At 46.8% G+C, this 21,508-nt stretch overlaps 1 protein-coding gene across 1 annotated transcript in view; it reads right to left on the bottom strand.

The window, feature by feature from the left end:
- LOC132567334 (uncharacterized) overlaps positions 1–1,294 on the bottom strand; it is a 30,573-nt gene extending 29,279 nt beyond the window's left edge. Inside the window, exon 1 of the mRNA XM_060233014.1 lies at positions 1,037–1,294. Coding sequence (XP_060088997.1) covers positions 1,037–1,294 — 258 coding nt within the window. The remainder of the gene's footprint in view (positions 1–1,036) is intronic.
- Between the last annotated feature and the right edge of the window lie 20,214 nt (positions 1,295–21,508).

Genomic DNA, 21,508 nt, shown 5'->3' with positions numbered 1-21,508 from the left:
GCTCCACCTCCAAAGTCTCCTGGCTCCACCCCAAGTCCCCAGATATTTTCTGAATTAGACTTGGCAATCCTAGACCCCACCCCAAAATTTTTAAGAATTTTCCCATCTAGAGTTGGCAACCCTACTTAAAAACGATGAGACTAAAGAGAGATCTGTGGAATATCTGAAAAATGCTAGTTGTTTCTTGGAATTCTTTTTTTTTAACTATTGGAGTACACCCAAGGCCACATTAGCCCTATCTCATCTTCATAGAAGCTAAGCAGGGTTGGCCCTGGTTAGTATTTGAATAAGAGACCACCAAGGAAGTTCAGGTTTGAGATGCAGAGGCAAGCAGTGGCAAACCACCTCTGAATGTCTCTTGCCTTGAAAACCCTACAGGGTCACCATAACTCAGCTGTGACCTGAAGGCAAAAAAAAAATGTTTAGAGACCTGCTGTTCACCACAACACACACACCATTACAAACTTGTAAATGCAACCTTTTTAACAGTCAGAAACTGCAGGATGAAGTATGGAGATGTCACTCTTCATGATCATATGTAAACAGCCTACTTTTTGAATGTAGAAGCATGGAATGTGAAGGTCCAGGGTAGGGACAGTGCATCCCCCCTGCCCACTCCATGTATTCAGCCTACATGGTTTCTGATTTGCTAAAAGGACTTAGGTCCTGGAGAAAACCAGCAGGGGCTATAATGTACCACGCTGAGAGATGAGCGTAGGGCAACATGCTTTATTCAGGGTACATTACAAGATGGAGAGAGAGGGCACGCGGGCCGGGCCTCGCTTATATACATCGCCCGGAACATCCTCCAGGCTGGCCAGTCCAATCCTGGCCAGCCTATTTCCTGCCACTGGTGGTGATAGGCGGGTGATCAGCGCTCTGCACGGAGGCATCTGGGTGTCCCCAGGTGCCTCCGCTGCTGGCGCGGACTAACGCTGTTTCTATGTTGCGTTATAACGAAATGGTTTCGTTATAACGAAATAGTTGCGTTCTGCGAACGCGATATGCTACACTCCTCCCCCCTTAATTGATGTACATAATCCCGGAGGTAGGCGGGAGGCCGGCGCTCCCGTGTTGAACGCCTTGGGGTTGCTTGCGGTGCCGGGGTGGCTTTGGCTTCCGGGGTTTCTCCGGGGGCTGGAGCGTCAGTGGGCTGCAGGGCTGGTTCGGGGGGTTGGTTCGCCTCTGCTGGTGGGGGCAGAATCGGTGCTGCTGCAGTGGTCGTTGGTGGCTCTCCGGACCCTGCCTCCTCTTCCGCTTCAGTGGGTACCTCTGGTAGGGTCCGGCGGCGCATCTGGTCGATGTGCCTGCGTAGGATCTGGCCCCCCTTGGTGGACACCTCGTAGTGGCGGGATCCCACGACCCGTAGTACCCGCCCCGCTAGCCACTCCGGTCCCGTGGCGTAGTTGCGGCCGAATACTGGATCCCCAGCGAAGAACCCCCTAGCGGCGTCTCTGACCTCTGGGGACCCTCGCACGTCAGAGGCTCAGTCGGGGTGCAGCCGGTCCAACCTTGTTGTGAGCTTGCGCCCCATGAGGAGCTCTGCCGGGCTAACCCCGGTGACTGGGTTTGGGATGACCCTGTTGTCAAAGAGGAATGTGGCTAATCTGTGGTCCCAATCGCCCTGCACGATTCGGCCCAGGGCCTCTTTGGTCGTACGGACCATCCGCTCCACCTGGCTGTTGGTGGCCGGGTGGAAGGGGGCAGACCTTATGTGTCTTATGAGGTACCTCTGGAGGAACGCCTGGAATTCCCCCGAGGTGAAGGCTGCCCCGTTATCTGAGACTATGGTGTCTGGGATGCCGTGGGTGCACAGGACCCGGCGCAGGGCTCGGATAGCGGCTGCGGAAGAGGTGGACCCCACAGGAATGACCTCTAGCCATTTTGTGTATGCATCTACTATGATTATGAAGATCTGCCCCTGGAATGGCCCCACGAAGTCTATGTGGAGCCTGGACCAGGGTTTCCTTGTGGTTTCCCACCATGTGGCCGGGGCGCTGGGGGGGTCCGGCCGCGACTCCTGACACGCGCTGCATCTCCGGACCCAGTTCTCTATCTCCCCGTCCATTCCAGGCCACCAAATATAGCTCCTAGCTAAAGCCTTCATTCTAACTATGCCGGGGTGTGTTTCGTGGAGTGATTCCAGGACCCGCTTCTGTAGAGGGGGGGGGACTACCACCCGGCTCCCCCATAGCAGGCACCCCTTGTGGGCTGCTAGTTCCTCCCTTCTCATTTTATAGGGCTTGAACTCTTCCCCCATGTTCCCTTCCGGCCACCCCCTCACCACCCAGTCGAGAACCCTTGCCAGAGTCTTGTTTTTCCCGGTGGCCTTGGCCACTTCTGCGGCGTGGAGTGGCTGGTCTGGGAGTGACTCGACTGACATGACATGGTGTGCTGGGGCTGGATCGGGGCCCGTGTCCGGAAGCGGCAAGCGGCTGAGCGCGTCCGCGTGGCCCATCGCTTTGCCCGCTCTGTGTACCAAGGTGTACGTGTAGGAGTTGAGGAATTGATTCCACCTCAACACCCTTTGGGACAGGATTTGGGGGGTTTGGCGGTCCGGGGCCAGCAGACCCAAGAATGGTTTGTGGTCTGTGGCTATTGTGAACCGTCGCCCATACAGATAATCGTTAAATTTGTGAACCCCCGCTACGATGGCCAGAGCCTCCTTGTCTATTTGAGCGTAATTACGCTCCGCCGATGTGAGGGTGCGGGAGTAGTAAGCGACCGGTACCTCCCGGCCGTCCGGTAGCTGGTGCCCCAGGACTGCGCCCACCCCGTAAGGCGATGTGTCGCAGGCCAGGACTACCGGTAGGCACTCATCGAAGTGATGCAGCACTGCATTGGAAACCAGAACGTCCTTCACTGCCTGGAAGGCGGCGGCTTGTCGCTTGCCCCACACCCAAGGAGCTTTTTTGTCCAGTAGCTGGTGTAGGGGTTCAGCAATGGCCGCTTTGTGGGGTATGAATGTGTGATAGAAATTGAGCACCCCCAAGAAGCTCTGTAGCTCTGCTTTACACGTGGGAGCCGGGGCTTGAACGATGGCCCGGTTTTTTTCCTCGGTCGGGTGGATGCCCTCCGTGTCCACTGCGAAGCCCAGGAACTCCACCCACGGCACTCCCAGCAAGCATTTCTCCCTCTTCACTTTTAGTCCAGCAGCTTGAAAACAACAGAGCACCTCCCTGAGGCGGTTGCTGAACTCTGCGAGGTCCGGGGCGGCGATTAAAACGTCGTCGAAAAAGGGCTGGACGCCGGGGATCCCTTTGAGGAGAGCATCCATTATACTCTGGAAAATCCCCGGAGCCACACTGACCCCAAACTGTAGTCTACGCACCCTGAAGGCTCCCCTGTGGGTCACTATAGTCTGGGCCTCTGCCGTTTTGGCATCCACCGGGAGCTGTTGGTAGGCTTGTGCCAAGTCCAGCTTCCCGAAAATCTTTGACCCCGCCAGGGCTGCCAAAACGTGGCTGACTACGGGCACTGGGTAGGGGTTATCCTGGAGTGCCTTATTTATTGTGCACTTGTAGTCTGCACATATCCGCACCTCCCCATTCGGTTTGACCGGAGTCACTATGGGGGTCTCCCACATGGCATAATCGACCGGCTCCAGGACCCCTTGAGCCATGAGGCGGTCCAGTTCTGCCTCAAATTTGGGCTTTAAGGCGAAGGGGACCCTCCTCGCCTTGAGCCGGATCGGCCTGACTGTTGGGTCGAGCGGTAGGGAGATGGCCGGGCCCTTATAGCTACCCAGCGACCCGTCAAATACATCTGGGAACTCTCTGCACACCTCCCCGAACCCTCCGGCTGAGACCGTTTGCGCTACCCCCTCTATGCGGATTCCCCAGGGGCCGAACCATGCGAGGCCCAACAGGGTGGTAAGCGGTCGCTTGACCACCAGGATGTCCAGCGGGCCCCTGAAAGACCCCCGCTCCACTTGTACCCTGGCCCACCCCGCGATTTGTACCGGGTTTTTCTGAAAGTTCCATAAAATAAAATCTGCCAGCCGCAGCGGTACCCTCTGATGGGGGCACAGCTTCCTCAGGGTCTCCTCCGCGATTATGGAGATGGAGGAGCTTGAGTCCACCTCCATGAGGCATGGGGCTCCTTCTATGAGGACCGCCATCTTGATCTTGTTGGGGGTGGTAAAGGGCAAGTTCAGTACCTGGAGTGTGGTGGAGGCCGTGGAGTGGGACTCGGCAGCCTCGTGGTGCGTGGTTGGTCTCTGGCGGTTGGACTTGGCTTGGCAAGCCCGCGCTATGTGGCCAGTCTTCCCGCAGCTTCTGCAGTCCCAGGTCCGGTACTAGCAGTCCCGTCTGTCGTGGGGGTCACCGCAGCTGGCGCATTTCGTTCGTTCGTTAGTGCGTTGGTTCGCTCGTTCGGGGGCGCTGTGGAGCTCAGGTGGTTGGTCCTGTGGTGCGGCGCATCTGGAACGCTTCTCCTTCGTCCTGGTGGTCGGGGTCCAGCTCCTCGTGGTGGGTGGCCTCGGTCTTTGCCCTGGGGAAGGTCCGGGTGGTCCTCTCAAACGCCACAGCTTCGCTGAAGGCGCCCTGGAGGGTGAGCTCTTCCTTCGCGAAGAGCTTTTGCTGGAGCCTCTCGTCGCGGAGGCCCCAGGCGAACCGGTCGGCCAGGGTCTCTTCCAGGTTCGGGAAGTTGCAGCTCCCGGCGATCTGTCGCAGGGCAGCCAGGTAGTCCGCGGCCGATTCTCCCTGGACCTGGTCCCTCTTGTGGAAGAGGAACCGACGGGCCACCCTCGACGGCTGTGGCAGGAAATGTCCCGTGAGGAGGCGGACGACCTCCACGTAGGTCTTCTCCGTGAGACGGGCGGGGGCCGAGAGACCCTTTGCGATCTCGAAGGTGGCGGCCCCGCAGACGCTCAGGAGAACGTCCCTCTTCATGCTGTCCTCGGTTATGCGATTCACCCTCAGGTAGCAATCAACCCTTTCCGAATAGGACTCCCATTCTTCGGGATTGGTGGTGTTGAATGCTTCGATGTGACCGGTGTTCCCGCTTGGGCTGGCCATGGTGGCGGTAGTAGCGGCGGTCGTAGCGATGTAGCGATGTAGCGCTCGGTTGCCCGTGAGTCTCCTCAGTAGCCCGGTTGTCTGCAGGGCTAGAATCCCATCCTCGTCGCCACTATAATGTACCACGCTGAGAGACGAGCGTAGGGCAATATGCTTTATTCAGGGTACATTACAAGATGAAGAGAGAGGGCACGCGGGCCAGGCCCCGCTTATATACATCGCCCGGAACATCCTCCAGGCTGGCCAGTCCAATCCTGGCCAGCCTATTTCCCGCCACTGGTGGTGATAGGTGGGTGATCAGCGCTCTGCGCGGAGGCATCTGGGTGTCCCCAGGCGCCTCCGCTGCTGGCGCGGACTAACGCTGTTTCTATGTTGCGTTATAACGAAATGGTTGCGTTCTGCGAACGCGATATGCTACAGGGGCCTACAAAAATGTGCCCAGCTTGTTGGCTACAGAGCCACAAACTGTTAAAATGCAGGGCTTCCCAAAGTGTGGACAGCAGACCCACTGAAAGGAAAATAAGAGACTGGATTTATACTCTGCCCTTCACTACCCAAAGGAATCTCAGAGCAGTTTACAATCTCCTTTCCTTTCCCCTCCCAACAAACACCCTGTTAGATAGGTGGAGCTGAGACAGCTCTGACAGAAACTGCTCTTGAGAGGAATAGCTCTGCAAGAACTGGTGACTGACTCAAGGTCACATCATCATCAGCATTCTATGTACCTTTGGGACAGTCCTTTTTAGCTTTTGAGCTGTAATACGCAAATCAGCCTAGAGTCTGCCAGAGAACAGGAAGGGAAGATCATACATTGTGCCCCCAAGGTGCCTTCTCAAAGAATTGCTTTCTGTACCATTATTACTCAAACTGCAGCTTCTCTGGGCACAGATTGAACCAGTTGCTTCCCTGGTGAAGTCACAAGAGGCACAGCAGTTAGCTTGTTTATTTTGTTAAGTTACACACACACAATGTTACAGATATACATGCACATTCATTTAACACACATGACCCAGGTGTGACTCACCTGTTGTGTTTAGAGATGGATTTAGCACTGGGCACCCAGCCAAACCAAACTTGGGCAGGTTTTGCTCAGCCCAGAGAGATGTTGGCCCTATCAAGGAATTCACCATACAAGAGCAAACAGGATCTTGCCATGATTGTGGGCTCCATTTCCACTTGAAAATATTTCAGGAAGCAACTAGTGAAATAGACTTAGATCTTACTCTTCCTGATGATTTAGCACTCACATCTGAAATCTACAGATTATATCCCAAAACCTGTTTAGCATGCCAGGACTCAGCCTTGAAATATCTGGGTGAAAATACCAATACAAAGAATAACACTTTTATGCATATGCAGAGTATTTTTCCTTCTTGGTTGAGTAACCACAAGTTGCACTAAAGAGTTCATGTGGGTGGCTCCAAGGCAAACTTCAACCTCAGCATCTCTCTTTTGTGAAATTAATAATCATGAACACTTGATTCAAAATAATAAGTAGATAGGAAAAGGAATTCTAGAAACAGAAGGGAGTCTGGGATGAGGAGGAAAAATGGGTGGGAAGGGTGGGGATGGTTCTGATGAATGGATGGGTGCCTAAGTACAAGTTTTTCCTATCAGACTCTTTCTGTAGTACATGGTTTCTGGTGCAGTGCTTGCATGCCATATCATGGAATGATTAATCTCTTTCTCCCCCCCCCCCCCCCCGCCCCGTTCAGACTGAAGTGGCTGACATTAGCTCTGATACCTGGAAAAAACTTCAGTGTAGCAGATCAAGTGTGTAGAAGAGGATTGTGAGACTTTGAGTTCTGCACTAAATGTATTGATTCTAAATTGATCAGTGTAGTGGAGGTTGCATAACCAAAAGCACTGATCAGTCTAGAAAATATTCTGCCAACACCATTTCTGGAAGATTCTATGCAGAGTTTACTGGACTGTATACATTTCAAGATGACTCTAGGGATGTCTTTTGAAATATCCTACCTATCTTTCCCATTGTTCAGCTTAAAATGAAGAAGCTAGGTAATGAATGTGACATTTCTTTCTCAAATATTTTTACCTACCCCCATCATGAAATTTGGCACAGATCAGGAACTCAATAAACTTCCCAGGGATACAGACTTTTTAAAAACCCTAAAAGAATTGGGAATACTCAGCATCTTGTTCATGCAATTAAAAAGGTTTAGACAGACTATCTCACCCTTAGGAGCACTTTTTCTGTAGCTAAATCTTCAACAGGAATGATGTTCAATCAAACCACTAACTTACTTTGGTTTGTGCAGGACAGGATATCCCTAGATTTGCAAAGCACGCATCCAGAGACATTGCCTATTTCTCTAAGAGCTCAGAAGCAACAAGAAAGTACACAACTCTCATTTCTCACTGTGAATTGTCCCTTCACCCACACTTCTCCCACCTGCTGTAGTAAGTAGGATTTGAATTGCATTGCCTAATAGGTAGGAGAAAAAAGGTGGGTTAAAGACCTGTTGGATTTACAAGTTGTTTGGTGATGATGGTGCTGAAGCAGCAATCTCTTTGTTACAGTGGCAGGTAGTATGTTCAAGTGAGAGCACTTGGAATAACTGTGTATAGGATGGTACTGCATCTGTCTGCTGAATGTGAGAAGCTCTGTAGAAGCCAATGTGAAAAAATGAGAAGGCCCTAAGGGGAACCAGAATGAAAATAGGGAGTTATGCAAGGCTGTGTAGTGTATACAGCTGAAGAAGAGCTTGAACAGCCATTTTGAATAAAGGAAGGTAGCTGGTGAGGTAAAGACCTATAGAGATTAGTCTTATGTCTAGATTATTACTTTGAATTGCATACAACAACTGCTATAAACAAATGCTCTTCCATATATCAAAAACTCTCCATTCACAAAACTAAGTATCAAGGAGAAAGTTTCCAGCCTAGTAAGGCTGAGATACAGGTTTGCCTCTTCATCTTCTGTTCATGAGAACTAGGCTAAATAAACAGAGAGAAGGTACAATGTGTGGTTCTTACAGGAAACAATATTTATTTCCATCAACACTGGAACTTGTATGTTGCCTGGCTGTTGTGTATGTGACCTGGATTGTGTATATTTAATGGTGTTCTTGCCTGGCTCATTGGTGCCTGTAGGACTGAGCTTGGGGACTCGGGAACAATGGACAATAGGATCCAAATCCCTGCTGCCCTGCTCCAATCATGGGTCCCCTGCTGGTTTGAATGGTCCAATAGTGTGTTTGCATGGGGACCCTGCATGTATATAAGTTGCCCTGTTGGCCAAGTTCCCCAGTGTTATACTATGCTATACTGCAATGAAGAGCTATGGCCACTACCACCTTGCCTCTTCCTTGCATTGAATTCATTATATCAGCGTTTCCCATTTGCAGGGTCTCAACCTGGTACCGGGCCACGGAAGCCTCAATACCAGGTCACAAGAAAAGCCAAAGCTAGCCTCACCCCCAGCAAAGCATGAGCTCCATTTTTCTTCCTTCCTTCCCCCATCCCTGTGTTATGCAGATAAAAGCTAGGCTTGAAGACTGACACAAGCTGCAAAGTCTGAGCTCCGTTTTCCTGCCTTCCATTCCCCAACATCTCTACGTTGTGCAGATAAAAACTAGGCTTGAAGACTGACACAAGCTGCAAAGCCTGAGCTCCATTTTGCTTCCTTCCATCCCCCAACATCTCTGTGTTGTGCAAATAAAAGCTAGGCTTGAAGACTGACACAGGCTGCAAAGCCTGAGCTCTGTTTTCCTTATTTCCATCCCCCCAACATCTCTGTGTTGTGCAGAGAAAAACTAGGCTTGAAGACTGACACAGGCTGCAAAGTCTGAGCCTTGTTTTGTTTCCTTCCATCCCCCAACGTAGCTGTGTCATGCAGAGAGGAGCTGGGCTGCCTCTCCTTCCTTCTCCCTGCCCCCTCCCAGTGTTTGAGAGAAAAGCTGGAGTCCACTGGCACTTTAGACCCATGAAGTGTTCTTGAAGGTATGAGCTTTCATGTGCCTTGCAGTATGTTCTTTTGGGGAGATTTCATAAGAACATAAGAGAAACCATGTTGGATCAGGCCAATGGCCCATCCAGTCCAACACTGTGTCACACAGTGGCCAATTTATACACACACACACACACACATATATATACACACTGTGGCTAATAGCCACTGATGGACCTCTGCTCCTCTACATGGGGCTGCCCCTCTGCCAAACTCGGAAACTGCAGCTAGTGCAGAATGCAGCAGCCAGACTGCTATTGGGCCTACCCCAGTGGGAACGTGTGCAGGCTAGGCTGCGGGAGCTGCATTGGCTGCCAGTTGTGTACCGAGTTCGTTACAAGGTGCTGGTTATTACCTTTAAAGTCCTATATGGCCGAGGACCTGTTTACCTTAGGGACCGCCTCTCTCCATATATTCCCCAGAGAGCACTACGATCCAGCTCACAAAATCTCCTGGAAGTACCTGGGCCAAAGGAGGCCAAACTAAAAATAACTAGAGAACAGGCCTTCTCTATAAAAGCACCCCAATGGTGGAACCAGCAGCCGGAAGAGGTGCGGGCCCTACGGACCTTAGCCAATTCCGAAGGGCGTGTAAAACCACCCTCTTCCGGCTAGCCTTTCAAGATGGAGCTTGAAATAAACATCACACCATCACTAATACTAATAACTGAGATAACAGCATGTAGAGATTATTTTAGACTGTTTTTAGATTGTTTTAGATTATGTAAAATTTAATGGTAAATTGTAATTTTATTGAATTGTATAACTGTTTTATTGTTCAATGGCTTTGCCATACCTGTAAGCCGCCCTGAGCCTGCCTTAAATAAAATTTTATTATTATTATTATTATCTAACCCCCTCTTGAAGCTGGCTATGCTTGTAGCTGCTACCTCCTCTTGTGGCAGTGAATTCCAGATGTTAATCACCCTTTGGGTGAAGAAGTACCTCCTTTTATCTGTTCTAACCCGACTGCTCAGCAATTTCATTGAATGCCCACGAGTTCTTGTATTGTGAGAAAGGGAGAAAAGTACTTCTTTCTCTACCTTCTCCATCCCATGCATAATCTTGTAAACCTCTATCATGTCACCCCGCAGTCAACGTTTCTCCAAGCTAAAGAGCCCCAAGCGTTTTAACCTTTCTTCATAGGGAAAGTGTTCCAAACCTTTAATCATTCTAGTTGCCCTTTTCTGGACTTTTTGCAATGCTATAATATCCTTTTTGAGGTGCGGTGACCAGAATTGCACACAGTATTCCAAATGAGACCGCACCATCGATTACACCATATACAGGGGCATTATGATACTGGGTGATTTGTTTTCAATTCCCTTCCTAATAATTCCCAGCATGGCGTTGGCCTTTTTTATTGCAATCGCACACTGTCTTGACATTTTCAGTGAGTTATCTACATGACCCCAAGATCTCTCTCTTGGTCAGTCTCTGCCAGTTCATAACCCATCAACTTGTATTTGTAGCTGGGATTCTTGGCTCCAATGTGCATTACTTTGCACTTGGCCACATTGAACCTCATTTGCCACGTTGACACCCACTCACCCAGCCTCAACAGATCCCTTTGGAGTGCCTCACAATCCTCTCTGGTTCTCACCACCCTGAACAATTTTGTGTCATCTGCAAACTTGGCCACTTCACTGCTTACTTTCAACTCCAAATCATTTATGAACAAGTTAAAGAGCATGGGACCCAGTACTGAGCCCTGCAGCACTCCACTGCTTACCGTCCTCCACTGCAAAGACTGCCCATTTATATTCACTCTCTGCTTCCTATTAATTAGCCAGTTTTTGATCCACAAGAGGATCTGTCCTTTTACTCCATGACTCTCGAGCTTACTAAGGAGCCTTTGATGAGGAACTTTATCAAAAGGTTTCTGGAAGTCAAGGTAGACAATATCTATCGGGTCTCCTTTGTCCACATGTTTGTTCACCCCCTCAAAGAAATGTAACAGGTTAGTGAGGCAAGATCTTTCCTTACACAACCCATGCTGAGTCTTCCTCAATAACTTGTCTTCCTCAATGTGCCTACTCATTCTGTCGATAATGATTTTTACCAACTTTCCTGGTATTGAAGTCAGACTGACTGGCCTGTAATTTCCTGGATCTCCTCTGGAACCCTTTTTAAAGATGGGGGTGACATTTGCTACCTTCCAGTCCTCAGGAACGGAGGCCGATATCAATGAAAGATTACATATTTTTGTCAGAAGATCCACAAGTTCAACTTTGAGTTCTATCAGAACTCTTGGATGTATGCCATCCGGACCTGGTGACTTATTAGTTTTTAATTCGTCTATCAGTTGTAGGACCTCCTCTCTTGTCACCTCAATCTGACTCAGGTCTTTCAACACCCCTTCCAATATAAGTGGTTCTGGAGCAGGCAAACACTTCTCATCTTCCACAGTGAATACGGAGGCAAAAAATGCATTCAGCTTCTCAGCCATTTCCCTATCCTCCTTCAGTAATCCTTTAACCCCTGGGTCATTCATGGGCCCAATTGCCTCTCTAGTTTGTTTCCTGCTTCTAATATATTTGAAGAAATTTTTATTGTTGGTCTTTATGTTTTTTGTAACATGCTCCTCATAGTCCCTTTTTGCCTACCTGATCACAGTCTTGCATTTGATTTGCCACAGCCTGTGTTCCCTTTTATTAATCTCACTTGGACTAGCTTCCCACTGCTTAAAGGAGTCCTTCTTACCTTTTACAGCTTCCATTACTTTGTTTGTTAACCATGCAGGCCTTCTCTTATACCTGTTTGTGCCTTTCCTAACTTGTGGTATATATTTTATCTGAGCTTCTAGGATTGTAGTTTTAAATAGCCTCCAAGCTTCCCCAAAGGTTTTGACTGTATTTACCTTTCCTTTCAGTTTCCTCTTCACATGCCTCCTCATCTCAGAGAATTTACCTCTTTTAAAGTTAAACGTGGTTGTGCTGGTCTTTTGGTCTATTTATACAAATGGTGAAATCAATAACGTTATGGTCACTGCTCCCAAGCAGTACGATCACTTTTACATCTTTCACCAAGTCTTGGGCATTACACAAGACCAAATCCAGGATCGTCCCAGCCCTGGTAGGTTCAGAGATCATCTGTTCCATAGCACAGTCATTGAGAGCATCTAGAAACTCAGTCTCTTTCTCTCGACCTTCCCTGGGAGGCCTGGGCGGCAAAGAAGGGGAGAATGTTTTTTTCAGCTGGGAGGGGCAGGGAGTGAGCATTCTAGTTGTTGTTTTTTTTAACGAACAACCACTGGGCAGAATTGTTGCTGGCTGGGCTCATCTGATGGTGAGTACGGCTTTTTTCCCCCTTTGTCTCCCCCTTCTTTCTTTCTTTCCCTGCAAGTTATGCTCTGTCTGTATTCTTGGTACTGGGGGAGAAGCAACAGTGGGAGGGCTTCTAGTGCCCTGGCCCCACTGGTGGACATTCTGGTGCTTTTTTGGCACTGTGTGAGAGAATTTTGGACTGGATGGTCCACTGGCCTGATCCAACATGGCTTCTCTTATGTTCTTTCTTTCCATGTCTTTCTTTTCTTTTCCTTTCCTTCAATTTCATTCTTTCCTTTTCTTTCTTTCTCTTTCTTTCCTTCCATTATTACTGGATGAAACTTTTCTGTTCATTATACTGTCGTTGCAGACATAGGAGCTCTGCCAATTAAAAGTTGGCACCCAAGTTGTAGCCAGCTGGCCTTTCTATGAGATTTCTATGTGAGTGAGTGAGAGTGAGAGGTGCGGGGCAGAAATTATTGGAGATTACTGCTGTATATCTCAACAGCACCGGAAGTGATGGTACTGTGAAGGTGGCACCATTTTACTGGTCCTGCTTTTAACAGCTGTCTTACACCAAAATTAAACTCCTCCTGTAAATATTAAAAAGGATGAAAGAAGTTCACTGGCTAAGTATCTGCACAACAGGTTGCTTTTAAAGGCATGGGAAACACAGCCAGTAAAAAGCTGCAAGCCCCTTATAAATATCCCTTTTGGGATAACTGCAGAAAAGCTTGTATGAACTTCATATAACTTGAAATTAATTCATTAATTGCAGTACAATTCTCTGCTACCTTCACAGCAATTTCCCAGTGTTTCAGCCAAGGAAAAGTATGAAAAATAGCTGTCAAAAGATTTTCTTGAAACCAAGCAAGCTTGGTTGTAGCTTGAGGCAGGGTTCCAGTAGCAGCAATTGAGGGAAGGGCCTACTAAATGTGTCAGCATATTTTGAGGTACAGCAGCTGCCAGGGCCCAGTGTGGGTGGTACACAGTGCTGGCATTCCTGTTGGCCATGGCAACAGCATTCCCAACTGCATACACTGGCCAGTCCTGTTGAGGAAGGGGTGTGTAGGTGTTGTGGGCAATTGAACATGGGCATTAAGAGTGTTTGCAAGCTGGAGAAGAACACACAAAACAGATAGGTGCATGCAGGTGTGGGGGTGGAAAGAGAGGACCCTGGGAATGTATGAAAAAGTTGCAGACCGCCCAACCCCATTTTGACTCAGCATGAGTTTCAGAGAGATTTTTCTGAAAATGAAGTTACTTCAGAAGAAGAGGCAGGTTTGGAAGTGACAACACAGGAAAAGGTGGAGTTTTGGTTCAGTGTGCCCCAGAAGTGACATCACTTGGCCCTTGACCTGGAAGTGACACCACAGGAAATGACATAATTCCTGTCTCCCAGCTCCACCCCCAGTCTCCTGGCTCCACTCCTGAATTTTAGTGGGCCACGAAGGAAAAGTGTAAAAATAACCAGGCCACAGGGAGGAAAAGTTTGGGAAGTCCTGCACTATATTATAGTGGCAATGAGGATGGGATCTTGGTGAGTGAGCCCCACAACTGGCACTGCACTGCGCATCGCTGCTTCAGCATCCAGCTCCATGTATTGCACCGCCATTGCAGATGACATGGCCGCCACACCAGGATCATTGCCAGAGTTCGACGATGCCTTCCCCGAGCAATGGGAGACATGGCTGGAACATCTGGAGTACTACACAGAGTACTACAAGGTCAATGGGCCCAAGAAGAAGGCACTGCTGCTCAACTCTTGCGGCATGATCACCCTGGAGCTGGCTCAGGGCCTCATGGTGCCCATCACGCTCAAGGAAGCGTCCTTCAAAGAAATCATCACAATGGTCCTGGCCTGCTGCTTCAATTTCTCCGAGCACTGCAGGCGGCCCAACGAGCCCGTTGGAAACTACATTGCTACTCTGTGCTGGCTGGTGCTCCACTGTGATTTTCCATGGCTGGATGAGGCTTTGAGGGACCGGGTCATCTTTGGCTTGTGAGAAGAAAAGCTTTGTCGGAAGCTAATGGGGAAAGATGACACCGATCTAAAAAAGGCGATCAAGGAAGCAATGGCATACAAGGAGTCATGGAAGGAGTGACCAACGGCCACCGCAAATTGAGCCGTATCCTCATCATCTGATTCAGAAGACTCGGGGGGCAACGATGCTTTCAAGCTCCACCATGTGGCCCTGAAGTGCTGCTGCCATGTGTGACCGAGACTGCGCCCGCCTGGGAGTATGCCAGCTATTGGGAGCCTCATGAGCGCCGCTCCTGCAAATTCAGGGACACCATCTGCCACCTGTGCAGGAAGACGGGCAATCTGGTGTGAGTCTCCCTTTCCAAGTCAACCCACCAGACATTGGGGGGAAGCAACCCTGAGCAAAAATGGCCGATGCCACGAGGTTGCTCTCGTCAAGGAGCTGCACTCCCTCACAGCATCGACTGGCCAGGTATGCCAACTTTCAATGCCCTCCCTGGAAAAACTAAAAAAAACACTGTCCTAATAGAGGGCGTTCCATGCAAAATGGAGATTGACTCGGGGGCCACATATACAGACCTCTCGGCGCAGACCCTAAAAAAACTGTCCCTCGGGGGGGATACCAGCTGCACCCCTCCCCAGTCATTGTGTGGGACTTCCAGAAACAGGAAGTCACTGTACAAGGGGTAGGGTTCTACAAGGTACAATATGGACAGTTCTCAGGAACTCTACCCCTGCTAGTAGTAGAAGGGGCCCTTTGTAGCTTACTGGGCCAGGCTTGGTTCGATCCCTTGGGAATCTGGGTGACAGGAATCCACCAGACCCCACTAGCATGGACTTATAGTGCATCTGTGGGGAGTTCCCATCCATTTTTGATGGGACTCTAGGGACATGTACGGGACCCCGCGTGGCATTGCAGATTAACCCCAATGTGCAGCCCATATGGCTGAAGGTACGGTGTGTTCCCTTTGCTCTGAAACCTAAAATCAAGGAGGAACTAGACCACCTTGTGGTGCAAGGAGTCTTAGAGACGGTCACCAATGCATGATGGAAGACCCCTATCATCACCTCAGTGAAACCCAATGATAGTGTCCGTATCTGCACAGACTACAAATGCACTATCAATAGGGCGCTACAGGACCACGCTTACCTGGGCCTTGTAGTTAGCCATGTTCTGGCTTCACTGGTGGACGCCAAAATTTTCAGCAAGTTGGATCTGGCCCAGGCATACTAACAACTCCCCATGGGTGCCGCCACCATGGAGGCCCAAACAATAGTGACTCACCAGGGCACTTTCTGAGTAAAGCACCTCCAGTTCGGGGTCAGCATGGCCCCGGGGATCTTTCAAAACATAATGGACTCTCTCCTAAAAGGCATCCCCAGAGTCCAGCCATTCTTTGACAATGTGCTGATCACTGTGGCAACAGAGGAGGAGTTCGCATTCCGCCTCTGCACAGTGCTTCAGCGATTCAATGTCACGGGGCTTAAGGTGAATTCGAACTGAGAACTCAGAACCTCCGGCCGAAAACCCTGCATCATTGGCCCCTCTGCTTGCCGCGCCTGAAGCTGGCCTACCTAAGGGACTATGTCTGTTAAGGCTTACAAACTAGGTGTATGTGAACTGGAATGTGTATAATGGTTTTCCTGCCTGACTCATTGGAGCCTGTTGGACCGAGCTTGGGAACTCGGGAACAATGGACAGTAGGATCCAAATCCCTGCTGTCCTGCTCCAATCACGGGCCCCCTGCTGGTTTGAATGGTCCAATAGCATGTTTGCGCGGGAACCCTGAGTATATATAAATTGGCCCCATTGGCCCAGTTCACCAGTCTTAGAGTGCAACCCTATACTATGCTGTTCTGCAATAAAGAGCTATGGCCACTACCACCTTGCCTCTTCCTTGCATTGAACCCACTATATTATACTGGTCATAAGGTCTCCTGGCATGGTGGTATGCCATTATCCCAAAATGCAGAGGGAATGGGGAAGGAAGTAGGGTAAAACTTGCCAGAGTGAGAAAGACCAAAAACCTCCTAGAACAGGTGATCCTGGTAAACAAGCACTTATGAGTCATGCTCAGCAGGAATGTGGAAAATGCAGTGAGGCTGATTCTGCCACGTGAGGCCCAGACAGGACAGAGCATGCCATAGCAATTGGGGCACTTACTCCTCCTACAAACAAGCCTGCTAGGTAGGAACAAGACCTTGGAAGAACAAAGGAAGATTGCAGGGTGATTGGATACCCAAGGGTGCTCATTAGTGTAGGTAGGAGAGTTCCAAGCAAAGAGAACAGGTTCATGCTCCCAACGCCTTCTTACAACTTCTGGAATGCTATAGTAGGAGCTTAGAGAAGCGTAGAAGCAACATATGCAATGTATTTTGAGAACTGTCTTCCTATCAGCACGGCATCCTCCAGTTAAAATAGGAATACTATATGAGAAAGTAGCTTCTTATAGTAGTAGTAGATAGACATAGCTTAATTTGTACCAGTGCAAAGCCTCTGAAACTGTTTTCCTTTCCAGGGCTCAGCTCTGAAAAACAATATGAAGGTAATAATAAAGGTAACAGAGATTGCATGCCTTTTCTTTCACCACTGAGTTATCATAAATGGCTGATTCTCACCTGAGAGGAAAGAGAAAAGTTTGGAAGCATTTGTGTACTGGTGTGCTATAAAATAAAAATTGAGGATAGTGAATAACAGGTGGTATTGAAATGAACAGATTCTAGAAAATGTTCCTACAAGACAAAGGTAAATGTTTTCGGATACCATTTAGCAAAAACTGTGACCATACCAGAGAAGTCAAATTTTAGGAAGTTTACATACTGCACATATTTGTGTATTTCATCTGTATTTGGGATGCTTGGCCTCTTTACATATTGAAAACCTTACTTGGGTTGCTCATATCTACATAAGGGATTGCCAACTTTCCATCATTTTACTGATCTATACTCTAGAATTGTGTTCTAGCAGGTAACAAATGTTATGTGTCTTTTTTGTGTGCTATGATCTCAGCCGCAAAGCCATTAGACTCTGCCCTGACCTACAAAATTCTGACTTAGCTCTGTATTCTGACCTGCCCAAATCTGTCTCCAAACAGAATTTTTGAAATCCAAAGTTGGTAACTCTACTGACACTCTTTCTATTTCAGCAATAAACCAAACATTCTGAAAAAGAAATTGTGTGGGGATCAGACAAGAAAATGTTGTGGGATTTTTCTTTCCTTTGATTTAGACCAATGAATTCTCAGAAGCAAATCTTTAAAGCCTGTCTTGTGGACCTGTGTCTCTATGGAAACCAAACAGTGCAAAAGAAACTGTGGGTGTACTATTAACCTTTCTTATATCCATGCTGACTCAGTAACACTTGCGGTCCACCTGAGATGGGTGCAGTTAGGAGTGCTGGGTGTGTGGTTGCACCATGGGGACTTGGACAGAGGTTACTGGTTGCTGCATGGCAGTAGGGTCAACATAATATTTATTTCCACAGCTTACAATGCTCATAGGCCATATCTCTCCATTGATAATTTCTTGGCCCTTGGCACTAAACTAGCAGAAGATTAGGTTGCAGACAGAACCTTAACTTTTTATATGAATTGTGTAGCAGCTAAAATACCAGGCTGCTTGAAGGAAAACCAACAAGTTTGCAATCCTGTATAGTGCCTTCAGTTCCAATTATCCAGCTGAACAACAAAGACATTCACAGAACAATTTAATAAACTTGGCCTATTTTATGTTGGCACAAAACACATCCTGGTATAAAGTGCCTTTATAACTGTTTGCCTACAAAAACAATTTGCCCTTGATCCAGATTGGTTGTAGGCTTCCATCCAGTCTTTCTTCAGCTTTCTCTATAACTGCTTGTTCAGATAGAAGATTTTATTTAGCAAATTGTTCAACATATATCACAATATGTAAGTGGTGAATGGCCTAGCCAATGAGATATTGATGTCACTTTTAAAAACTGGTCATTCCTATGCAAAGACATTGTGATAATATAGAAACCATGTGTTAAACTGATCAATCAAATAGGGTTTTTTAGTATAATTTGTGTATACTTCAAACTCTGGAAGCAGCTCTTTAGATTATCAAGTGCCTTCTCCAGTAGAGTGGCCAACCTCCATGTTATGGGGTCTGGCGATCTCCCAGAATTCCAATTGAGCTCCAGACCACAGAGATCATTTTCCCTGGAGAAAATGGCTGCTTTAGAGGGTGTCCTATATGGCATTATAGTCAGCTGAAGTCCCTCCCCTCCCCAAGCCCCACCCTCTCCAGGCTTCCCCTACAAGTCTCCAGGAATTTTCCAAAATGAAGTTGATAATCCTGTTCTCTGGTGATCAAAATATATTTCTGTCCAATGATATTTGGTTGTTATCCAATCTATCCATTAGGAATGGGAGAATAGTATCCATCCATCTGTCTGACTAGATTTGGGATCTAATACAGGAGAAGGGTTTTTTTTTTTAAAACAAGCAAGCAACATAGCTAAAGCTTCAAAAAATGGCAGGACATTATTGAAGTAATTTTCCCATTGCTCACCACTTTCTAGACTGGAACTGCATTAAAGTGGGCCTCTAAAATGTAAAATAAAATCAGTTTAACCTGTTTATACACTTTACAAATCTTGAGGAATTTCCCATCCCTGAGTTGGCAATCCTAGGTAAAACATTCACATTGTGAATAGCAAATGATTAAAACATTTGCAAATGTGTTGTCCAATAAGCTGATTGTTCAAAAATGTTCTATATTTTGGCACACAACAAAATGCTGCAGTGTTTTACTGTTTATTGGCTGCTAGCTTTTGATCTCAAAGGAATGTTGAAACACATGACACAAAACTATGGTTTATTTTATCTATTACTAGATTGTGAATTCACTTGTCTACAGATGACTCAAATCTTAGTTTGCCTCAACAAATGCTGATTTTGCTCTGTAAATTGGAGAGATGGTGCCATTGAACAAAACTAAGACTGAGCTAGAATTAAACCAGAATGTCTGTATTCACAAAATCATGACAAATCACAGTTAGGACTTACTGTGGCTAATAAACCAACTTCAGGACATGGTTTCAGCTTCTTGTCTATGGAACCTAACTAAGCATAGTTGGTGAAGTGGCCTAAATTTAGATAATCACACTAACTTAATTAAACCATAGTCTCACATGATTTCTGAAGCTGAGCCATTATGAATACAGCATCCTTCCTACAGGGACTATAGGCATTTTTCACCTTCCATTGTATTTTGGCAGCACTTGAACATACTTGCTAAGTTCCTAATATTAATGAGAGCAATGCTGCTTTAGGCCCTTCCTGAATTTTTAATGGTTGTAATGTTTAGCAATTTTTATGATGTTATGTATATTTATTGTGTTTTACTTTATGAGCCATCTTGAGCAAGTTCTCTGGAGAGGAGACATCAAAATTTTGTGAATATATAAATTTATATTTATTTATATTTTTACTTATAAATAAATATTGAACTGCAATGAAAATTACACTGGATTGCTCATGTGAGTGATCAAAGAGATATTATCTTTGGCCTGAAAATACTGGAATGTCTAATGCTTACATACCTAGTGGAATACAAATCGTTGAAATGAAGGAAAGATTTCACTTAGATGTTCTTCATAAGTAATTGCAACATACATTGCCACAGGTGTAGAACCAGAAGTTTTAAAAAGTGCATAAACATAAATATGAGTATTGTCTACAGGAAATGGGACGGTGAGGAGACTGATTATTACAGAGCTGAGACTGAACTTCATATTCCAGGTCCTTTCCAAGAATCTAGAGAACATGAAGGTACTTTCTGACTAACACTGAGCATGTAAAATCTCCTGAGCAGCAAGAGACTGTGAAATGCCTACACTGTGCCAGAGACAATGAAGCCATAGATTCCTGATAAGAGGGAGTTAAATTATCTATTTAGGACACTGAATCAGCAGCAAACTGGTTTGGCTGCTCCAAAGAAGGGATGAGGTGATTATTTGGAGGGGAAGACTGCCCCCAAACAAAGACCATTTGGAGATTAGCACATCTGAGCAAAACAATCTCTCATGCAGTTAAGGCTTTAAAGGAGGACAATACAACATGGTAGAGCCCTGCTGCCAGATCTAGGAAGAGAGAAATATTTGCAAGTGACGGAAAACATATGCAAGCATCTTTGGAGCCTATTAATTGCAAGCAAAACACCTGTCGTGTTGACAGTTGGGGGGTGTACATGCAGAGGGCTTTTATTCTGAAAACGGTGACTTGGAGAGTGCACCTGAACTGCTTCTACAAGTCAACTGATTCCTGGTCAATACCATAACAGTTGTTGGTTTCATTATTGAAGATTTAAATAATACAACCCTTTGGAATAAGACTCTAGGTGGCACAGCCTCATTTGGTATCCCATATAAATTATTTAATTCAAATACCCATGAAAGTTTTAACCAGAGGGCTGTGTGAATGTTTCAGATGTTAACTTAAAACAATAGGAGAAAGGCTTTTATGTCTTTTTTTTAAAGAAACACAATAATTGCACAAAGTCAGTGGCTGTGTATAATATTTCTTCAAGGTTTTGTTCATGTTGCAAGGATGTCCCCAAACAAAAACTATAGTATCTAACTCAGGAAAATTGCTGGGGTTTTTTCTTACCAGCTATTGAGACTGTAAGTACCTACTGAATAGCATCTGTCTATGACATTTATATTGACTGGCAAAACTGATCCACCCCTCATGCCCACACTATTTTCTGACATTTAATAGTGGAATTCTTCAAGACTGAGCATTCCTATGTTGTATGAGAGAGAGAGAGAGAGAGAGGAGAGAGAGAGAGAGAGAGAGAGAGAGAGAGAGAGAGAGAGAGAGAGAGAGAGAGATATTTTCTCATCTTCTTTAGTAAATGTTCCACAATTTTGCGAAATGTTGCTTCTTCTGGATTTTTAAAAATTATTTTCATTCTTTGGAAATTGTATATTCTTCCTCTTCATTTATAAAGCACATATTTGCCCTAATTTTGTTTTAAAACTGATGAAACATCTGTACAGTTCTGTCTTTTCTGTCTACCACAGCAAGCAAATCCTTCCATCTACTAAAAAAAGACAGACAGGGCTTTTTTTTAAACAGGAATACAGTTCCGGCTGGCTTGCTATCAGGGGATGTGGCATAACATGCAAATGAGTTCCTTCTGGGCTTTTTCTACAAAAAAAGCCCTGAAGAAAAAGGTCACTGACGGTGAATCATGGTTTGCATAAGTGTCATATTAAAGAAAAGCTGAACTATGATTTAACAATT

This window comes from Heteronotia binoei, chromosome 2 (genome assembly GCF_032191835.1).
Source record: "Heteronotia binoei isolate CCM8104 ecotype False Entrance Well chromosome 2, APGP_CSIRO_Hbin_v1, whole genome shotgun sequence".
In the NCBI taxonomy this organism is placed as follows: Eukaryota; Metazoa; Chordata; class Lepidosauria; order Squamata; family Gekkonidae; genus Heteronotia; species Heteronotia binoei.
Note: the sequence above shows the minus strand (reverse complement) of the source record. Positions and strands in the feature narration are given on the sequence as shown.